The sequence below is a fragment of the Vigna unguiculata genome, chromosome 8 (genome assembly GCF_037176805.1).
Source record: "Vigna unguiculata cultivar grain cowpea cultivar isolate G323 ecotype 2 chromosome 8, ASM3717680v1, whole genome shotgun sequence".
NCBI classification, from domain to species: Eukaryota; Viridiplantae; Streptophyta; class Magnoliopsida; order Fabales; family Fabaceae; genus Vigna; species Vigna unguiculata.
In genome coordinates, this window is record NC_140799.1 from 29,768,240 (window position 1) to 29,777,790 (window position 9,551).

Sequence of the window (9,551 nt, forward strand, 5' to 3'; positions counted from 1 at the left end):
GTGAAGAAAATCATATTTTCAGAGACAGAGTGCCTTTGCTAACAAAGTGGTATCAAGAGCCAATTAGCCTGAGTGTCTGAGAGTGAAAAAAAAGTGTGAGTGATGGCTAACAATATGTCCTTACCCCAGCTGACACAAAAATTCGACTACGATAAGTGGAGCATGCAGATGAAAGCCTACCTCGGATCCCAAGACGTGTGGGATGCAGTTCAAGGTGGCTTTGAAGAGCCAAAGGATTTTGATGAACAGACAGTTGCCCAGATTGCTGCGTTGAAAAAAACACGAGTCAAAGATAGGAAAGCTATGTATGCATTGTACCGAGCTGTGGACGATGCAGGCCTTGAGAAGTTGGCAAACGCTACGACTTCAAAAGAGGCGTGGGAGATCTTGGAGAAAAACATATAAGGGAGATGACCGTGTGAAATAGGTTCATCTTCAAGCTCTTAGAGGAGAGTTTGAGAGGTTGCTGATGAATGAGAACGAAGGGGTAACTGAGTTCATATCTCGGGTGGAGATTGTGGCAAACCAACTTGGCAAGAATGGGGAGCCATTGCCTGCAAACTTAGTTGTGGAGAAAATTTTAAGGTCATTGACAATTGACTTCGACAACCTTGTGTGTGCTATAGAGGAATCCAAAGACCTCTCAAAGTTCACGGTGGAGGAGCTTGCTAGGTCTCTAGAAGCCTATGAACAAAGAAGAAGAAATATGAAGGAGGACTACCTTGGCCAAGCTCTCCAAGCAAGGACAAATTTCAAGGAGAAAAAGGCATTTGGAACAAAGAACACTCGGGGCAGAGGAGGAAAAGATCACTGGAGTCAAAACCGAGGTCCTGGAGGCAGAGGTCAAGGACGTAGTGGTCAAGGTCGAGATGATTACGAAGACGACACTCCCAGCATGCAAAATTGGCGAAGCCGAGGTCGAGGTGGAGGTCGAGGAGGTCGATCAGGCAACAATGATGAGTGCTACAAATGCGGCAAACCCGGTCACTATGCAAATGAGTGTAGATCGGTCAAGTGTTATAATTGTGGTAAGACCGATCATTTTGCAAAGGTTTTCGGTCTCAAAATAGGAGAAATGAATCAACCAATCTTCTTACAGAAGAGATTGAAGAACAAACTGAAATATTGTTGATGGCTAGTAGCGAAACGAGCTTGGCACATGATGTGAAGAGCTTGGCACATGATATGAAGAATTTGGCAAGGGAGGAAACTGATGAGGATGAGATGTTGTTGACAAGGAGCTTGGATATTGAGCTTGGCCCGCACTCTAGCATAAACACCGAGTTTGGTTTGCTAGTCCAAAACAACTCGATTTGGTATCTAGACACTGGAGGTAGTAACCATATGTGTGGAGATTAAAGTATGTTTGACGAGCTCTCCAAAATTGAAGCTGGACATGTGTCATTTGGAGACGCTTCCAAGGTGATGGTAAAAGGACGAGGTACAATATGTTTTTCTCAAAAGAATGGACGAATTGGGACAATTTGGGATGTGTACTACGTACCCAACCTCAAAACCAACATATTGAGTATGGGGCAGTTAATGGAAAAGGGGTGCTCAATCATCATGAAGGATCGAGTGCTAGAGTTGAGGGATAAACTTGGATACCTTATTACCCGAGTAGAAATGAAACAAAACAGAATGTATAAACTGGAGCTGAGGTGTTTGAAACTCGACGTTGAGGATGAAGCAATGAAGTGGCATTTTCAATTCGGCCATTTGCACTTTGGAGGGTTGACCGAGCTAGTACAAAAAGAAATGGTGCGTGGATTGCCAAACATAGAATTTAAGAAGAATTTTTGTGAAGATTATGTACTTGACAAGCACCAGAGAGCCTCGTTTCCAAAGACAACTGAGTATCAAGTGAAGGAACAACTCGGCCTGGTGCATGCAGATGTTTGTGGACCAATTACTCCTGTATCTTTCAGTGGTAAGAGGTACTTTTTAACATTTATTGATGATTTCTCTCGGAAGACATGGGTTTATTTTTTGAAAGAGAAATCTGAAGTATTTGGAGTGTTTAAGAAATTTAAAGTAATGATTGAGAATGAAACAGGCATAAAAATTAAATTTGTTCGGTCAGATAGAGGAGGTGAATACACATCAGCTGAGTTCATGAGGTACTGTGAGGAGCTTGACATTAGAAGATTTTTGACAGCTTCATACTCACCACAACAGAATGGAGTTGCTGAAAGGAAGAATCAGACAATTTTCAACATGGTTCAAGCAATGTTGAAAGGTAAGAATCTGTCAAAAGAATTTTGGGCTCAAGCAGTGCAATGTGCAGTATATGTGCAGAACAGGTGTCCTCATGCAAAGCTCAATGGACAGACACCACATGAAGCATGGAGTGGAAAGAAACCATGTGTATCTCACTTGAAGGTATTTGGTAGTGTAGCATATGCTCATGTTCCAGCACAACAAAGAACCAAACTCGAGGACAGGAGTAAGAAACTTGTTTTTATTGGATATGATGAAAAAATAAAGGGCTATAAATTGTTTAATCCAGTAACAAACAAAGTTCTTGTGAGTCGAGATGTTGTACTAGATGAGGAGAACGAATGGAACAACTCGGTAGTGAGAGTTAAGAGCTTAGCAACGACTAGTGGGAGCTTGGAAACTACCTTTGGAAGCTCGACAAGTGAAAGAAGAAATCTGGACAATGTACCAACAAGACAACAGGAGGTCTCTGACGAGAAAGAAGAACCATTGCAGCCCAGAACTCGGAGCTTACAAGACATATATAATACAACTAACGAGGTACATGTTGTATGTCTTTTGGTAGAATCAGAAGATGTTAGTTTTGAAGAAGCCGTGGTGGATGAGAAATGGAAGAAGGCAATGGACGAGGAGATTGCTGCTGTAGAACGCAACAACACGTGGGAACTATCTGAGTTACCACAAGGAGCTCGACCCATTGGAGTAAAATGGGTTTTCAAGAAGAAAATGAACGCACAAGGAGAGATAGAGCGATATAAAGCTCGATTGGTGGCAAAAGGCTATAGACAGAGGGAAGGAGTTGACTATGCCGAGGTGTTTGCACCTGTTACTAGGATGGAGATTGTTCGTCTACTAATTTCTATAGCAGCTCAGAATAAATGGCCCATTTTCCAAATGGATGTAAAGTCAGCTTTTCTAAATGGTGTGTTAAAGAAAGAGGTCTACATTGAGCAACCACTCGGCTACATGAGGAGAGGTGAAGAAAAGAAGGTGTTGAGGTTGAAGAAGGCTTTTTATGGCATGAAACAAGCTCCAAGGGCGTGGAATGACCGAATCCACACTTATTTCGTGGAAAATAAATATGAACAAAATAGTTGAACACGCACTATATATAAAGAAGCATGGAGGTAGGATAATGTTTATAGCTCTTTATGTTGATGACCTTGTGTTCATGGGTAATGATGCAGAATTAATCAAGAAGTTCAAAAGAACCATGGAGAAAGAGTTTGAAATGACAGACTTAGGACACATGAGATACTTTCTCGGGTTGGAAGTCAAACAACTTGAGACAGGCATCTTTGTGTCTCAAGAAAGGTATGTCGAGGACATTCTGAGTAAATTCAAGATGGCGAGCTGCAACCCAGTTTCAACCCCAATGGAACCAGGTACAAAACTTTCAAAGTTTGATGGAGGAGATCACGTAGATGCCAACAAATACAGAAGCTTGGTTGGAAGTCTTCGTTACTTGACAAGTACAAGGCCGGATTTGTTACTAAGCGTTGGAATAGTAAGTCGATACATGGAGGAGCCGAGCTACACACATTGGAAAGCACTGAAAAGAATATTGAGGTATGTGCGGGGAACATCACTCGGATTATACTACACTAGGTCGGACGATTACCGATTAATAGGGTACTCGGACAATGATCGGTGTGGAGATGTAGATGACCGAAAAAGCACATCTGGGTATGTATTTTTCATGAGCAACACGACGTTTACCTGGCTCTCAAAGAAGCAACCTATAGTGACCTTGTCTACATGCGAAGTTGAGTACGTTGCAGCATCATTGAATGTATGTCATGGAATATGGCTTAGAAATCTTCTAAGCAAACTGGAGATGAAACAAAAAGGAGGGATTGTAATTCGAGTAGATAACAAGTCGGCTATTGAGTTGACAAAGAATCCGGTCAACCATGGAAGGAGTAAGCACATTGATGTGAAATTTCATTCCATCCAAGAACAAGTGAAGAAAGGTAATATAGAGATCGTGCACGTGGGAAGCAGAGATCAAATTGCAGACTTATTTACAAAACCATTGCCAACTGTGTTGTTCAATAACTATAAAAATCTAATCGGAATGAAGGTGGAAGAAGTATTTAAGTTTACGGGGAATTTTTGTTAGGGTAAACTTACATTAAGAGTTATTGAGCAAACTTTATGAGTGGTTACATTTGTGATGTTTTAGGAGAGCAAAAGTCAAAAGTTTTAGGTGTTATGTTTCGGATGTTAATGGTGATTAGTGTTATGTTTTTGTAATAATTGGAGACATTAGAACTTGCAGATGAAAAGTTAAATGTAAATCCTATAAATTATAGTATTTTGTTCATATGAAATACACAAATGAAGAAAATCATATTTTCAAAGATAAAGTGCCTTTGCTGACATAATCTTGGAACAAAAAAAATTTATCTTTCTCATTTATGAAAATAAGGAAGGTATATAATATATATATATATATATATATATATATATATATATATATATATATGTATAAAATTCAATATTAGGGACAGACATAGCCTTTATTTATAGGCATTAAAGCATGTTTGACCCTTCAAATCATTAGTATAAAGAAATTGCAGAAAATGATGAAGTTGAGAGAGAATTGATGGACAATAAGTTGAACTGTCTGATCAGCATTGGAATCAGAAACTTGATTAAAGCCATGTTTTGGCTTAGCATCCGTTGACTTTTTAGGAGCAGATTGAGTAGCAAAAGCAGGTGAAGCATCAGATACTGAGACAGTGAAGCCAATGCCACGTTGCTTCACATGTTGCATTACTAGGTAAAGCACCTTCATAATTGGAGGAATACGACTTGTGAGAAATATTCATGAAGACCCATCAAGAAAAGCATCATATACTTGGTATAGTTGTAATGAAAATGTGTTCTGATAAATCTTTAAGAAATGGTAAGAAGTGAAACCAGCAAAGTTATGGAAGAAAATTTACATAATTTCTATTTTTCAATTCAAGTTAAGATGTTATATAACAGGTTTCTTGATGTGCAGAAAAAAAGTTCAAAATATGTTTACTAACTGTCGGTAGTTTTTTTTTTTTTTTCTGAATTTGTTAAATAGTGATAAACATATAAACAGAAAAGAGAAGAAAGTATCTGAAGATTGGCTTAACATATAATGTTGAAAACCGTCGACTTTCTTGACTGATTCCACAAGGGACAAATGTTTGTTTGGCACCAAAATAGAAAAAGCAGTGTCGGCAATGCTGATTGATTGTACACAGTACAAGGGTTTAATTCAATGTGCCAAAGATATTTTTGTAGAACTTCAAAACACGTCTTATCCTATGAATATAAAATAAAATCCATTAACAAAAGCTTACTTATATTCCATATGATGCAATAGAGGAACCCGCCACAACTTGCTTTATTTAATATCCTAACATTTTGGAACATGTGATTTTACATCTCTAGAAAACGGCACATGGATTTGAGAGGGAAAAATGAAAATAAAGAAGAAAAAAAACCCCTTAAATTAACAAGCCATACTACTCATCTTAATTGAAAAACTAAGGAATTTCAGCCCCCACAGAAAAATCTATTCACATTTTCACATCAAACAATAGCTTAGCTTGTTCATGTACACACACTCAAAGAGGACAAACAAATTCTCCACTTGTTTCTACATCCTCAAGATCTTCTTCATCAGCCTCCAAGTCATCCAGGTCCATGGTGCCCCCATTGAGAAGGCCACCAACAATGGGAACATTAAGAGATTTTCTTGCCTCTTGTACTATAGACAGCACTTCCTCAACCGTTTGTGATGGATTATTTACATCATTTATTTGCCAACTTCCAGTTTCCATGAGTTCTATGGGTAAGTTCCTTAAAAACCATGGATGGTTTTTAATTTCTGGTATTGTTATTCTCTGTAAAATGCCTTAAATGGATCAATACAATGGGAAACGAGTCTACATGCATTTCAATAGAAGATTAGCAGAAAGATGCCCAATATAGAGGAAAGAATATGCATTGCTAGAATTGTGCCCAGAACACAAACTACAAAAACTTTAAGAAGCAAAAGCATGTAGAGGTATGAGAAAAAGTAGAACTTCTAAGTTAGCTGAGAATAAATATGAAACAAATGAGCATCTATATAAGCAATGAAATCTTTGGCTAAATATCTTTTTAATTCCTGAATTTGACGCAAAATTAGAATTCATCTCTGTCCAAAACTTTAATACATTCTTTTAAACCCAATGATGTTAAATTTATTTGATGTGTCAAAAACGTCGCCAGTTGACATTAAATCTGGAACGTGTCAAACAAAGTAAACAACTTAAATACTACATGAAACGCATTTGACACGTCAAAAACATTAAATATAATTGGGTTAAAAAAATTATATCTATTTATTTGTAAAGTTTGAGAACCAAAATGTTTCAAAGTTTTGGATAAAGACAAATTCCAATTTCGTATCTAATTTCAAGAAGTAAAAAGATGTTTAAACCTAAAATCTTTTATCTAATAAGAATTTTATAGAGGCAGAAAAAAATTAAGATTCTAGATATTAAATTAGTTACCTTTTCAGGACTTGCCACAAATATTTGTGATAGAAGATGTCTACATTCCATGGAAACTCGTACATAATCTGGGACTGAGTACTGGACACTAAGTATCTTCTGTATAAGCCACAAAGGGTCCAATTGAAACACCATATAGTGAGAAAGTGAAACCAAACAACTAACACCAATATTTAGACTAAAATTGTTTAAGGATTCAATAAAAATTTGCAGCTATCAGTTATCACTCACACCAATGGTTTTTTTGAAGTTTCTTGGGTCTGCAGGGTCTTCAAAAGGATAAGCCCCAACTAACATCACATATAAGGTGACTCCACAAGACCATACATCTGCAATCTATAGCTTCCAATGAAAACTTATAAGTAGAAAATAAAGCAGCAAGAACCAAATGTATCTAAGTTGTAAAAAGCCAAAACTAAGCATAAGAAATGAGGAAGAACAAGACCTTACCTTTCCATCATATTCTTTCCTTGTAAGAACCTCAGGTGCAATATAAGCTGGAGTTCCTACCGTTGACTTAGGTTGAGAATGCAATACTGATGACTAAAAACAAGATAAGAATAAATTAATGTCACATAAAGAAGGGCTTCATTATCTACAGATGCAATCCTTGTTAACATTATACACTACCTTTGAGTAACCAAAGTCACAAATTTTAAGTCTTGGAGCAGTGCTTCCATCTAAGAGTGTATTTTCAAGCTTCAGATCTCTGTGACAAATTTGCTGCATAGACATTGCCATAAATATCCGTTCTTTGTGAAGGAGTTAACATGGCTCATGACACATGTTTGGTTTAGTTTCATACCATTGAATGACAGTAACTGACTCCAGATATCAGTTGCTGAAAGAAAAATCTTGCCTGGTAAAAAGTAACAAACAATACTTGAGGACCTAAGTTTCTGAATGAAATAATGCATACACTAGCATAACAGGACCAGATTAATAAAAGTGTAGACTAAGTTCAACTTTTGGACTTTTCAAATGAAACCTAAACAACAGGATTATACTGACATAGATCTGGATAAATTAATCAAATAGTGCCTCACTTTCTATATTACCTCATCCTCACTGAATCTACCAGCATTGCATATCCTTTCAAATAGTTCTCCTCCAGAAGCATACTCCATTACTATTGCTAGATGAGTTGGTGTCAGCAGAACCTACAAGTAGACTCATCAAAGCTCACGCAAAGGATCTTTTTCCTTCTTTTGAAACTGATTGGAATATGATTCCAATTTTAAGTGTGTTCAGATTGTAAAATAATAACTAGTACATGGTTCATCATAAACTTTAAATTTTACTAAACAGAAGCACAAAACATTAACACTACCATCGACAAAACACAGGAAAAGGAGAAAATAGAAAATTAGAGAAAGATGAAATGTAGGATGGATTTTTCTTATCAAACTCTCTTAAACTAAAAAGCAAAAAGAAAACTGAAAAAAAAAATGTGGATAAATATATCCGAATAAGTGTGGTGCGGGGACCTTTGTATTATGCTAAATTCAATTCTGATTCCCAACCCACTTCAGTACATGGTAGAATATCAAAACAGAAGACTACAATATAAAAAGTATATCAATATTCAAAGTCATAATGATGAGTGTTTCTAAAGCTAACTTCTCAAGTTCCCCATCTTTCATGACAGTGGTAACTACTTTCCATCACCACCACACACAATCTTTACATCTCACATTCTCATCTTTTCTTTAGGCCAATATTCAGATCCTCATATTTTAAGAATAAAAAATTGAAAAAAAAAACTTTTAAGGATAAAAAATAGTCAGTGAATTAAACCAAGAAAGCTTAAAATATTACATCTAAATAGCAAGGATTGACAAAATAGAAAGTCAGTTGAAAAAGTAGGAGTCTTGAAGGCCAGAAACGAATTTTATATTTTGCAGAACTTCAAACAGAAAACCAAAAGATAGAAGACACCCTTCACTCATTATTAGAAGTGTGAATATTCTTTTACCAACCTCCTTGAATCTAATAATATTGGGATGCTTCAATGATCTATGGTTCATGATTTCCCTCTGAACATGCTCATCAATCTGCAGCACATATTTCCAATGTCACAACAGTGAAACAAAAAAACACATACCCAGATGAATAATTTGCCAAAAAAGAGAAAAAGAAACAAAGTTATGCAACTGAAATTGAAAGGGTGAAGAAGATGAAGCAGACCTTCTGGCCTCTCTCAATGAACTTGACAGCAAAAAGTTCATTGGTGCGGTTTTCCCTAACCAGTTTTGCGACAGCGAAATTCCCAGAGCCAATATCTTTGAGAATCTCATAGCGCTCCATGTTTTAGTATTGCCAATTTCACTGCAATTCAACTACACACCCGTGTGCTGCGTTTTTTTAACATAAAAGGAATGAAGAATTAAAAGCCAAACTCAAAATGAATGTCTTATTCATACGAGACAGAAAAGTAGGTTCTCGGGTTTCTGAAAATGCCCAACAAGTCTTAATAAAGACGCAATCCAAGCCACCTTTGACTTCAGTATGAACGTTGCTGTCCACAATCACAGGGTGACAAATAGGAAAACAGAAAAGAGAAAAACTCGAAAAACAAAACAAATGCATAAATCGAACTCATAACATTTGACACGTGTTGAATTTAATTATGAAAATAGGACAAAACATAATTTTTAAGATGTTTTTTTTTTTGTATATTATTTTGCAATTAAAATTGAAACTTCCTGTTCATAACTACTGCTGAACTTAAATGCTGGTTCTTTCTATGAAGTTGCTTACTGGGTTTCCTTGTTAAGAAAATAAATTAGA

General features: G+C 36.6%; 2 protein-coding genes across 2 annotated transcripts; one reads left to right on the forward strand and one right to left on the reverse strand.

Annotated features, from left to right (window-relative positions):
* The first annotated feature begins 469 nt into the window (after nt 1–469).
* LOC146884374 (uncharacterized) lies at nt 470–1,359 on the forward strand. Its single transcript, XM_085665956.1, has 2 exons — nt 470–1,001; nt 1,052–1,359. The coding sequence occupies exons 1-2, from the start codon at nt 470–472 to the stop codon at nt 1,357–1,359; spliced, it is 840 nt and encodes a 279-aa protein (XP_085522082.1).
* Nucleotides 1,360–5,573: 4,214 nt separating this feature from the next.
* Nucleotides 5,574–9,213, reverse strand: LOC114193293 (serine/threonine-protein kinase SAPK2-like). Its single transcript, XM_028083026.2, has 9 exons — nt 8,949–9,213; nt 8,741–8,815; nt 7,820–7,921; nt 7,567–7,620; nt 7,392–7,484; nt 7,212–7,304; nt 6,993–7,097; nt 6,762–6,860; nt 5,574–6,107 (listed from the first exon to the last, which is right to left on the reverse strand). Exons 1-9 carry the CDS (start codon nt 9,066–9,068, stop codon nt 5,829–5,831), a joined length of 1,020 nt encoding a protein of 339 aa, XP_027938827.2. The 5' UTR covers nt 9,069–9,213; the 3' UTR covers nt 5,574–5,828.
* Nucleotides 9,214–9,551: the final 338 nt, after the last annotated feature.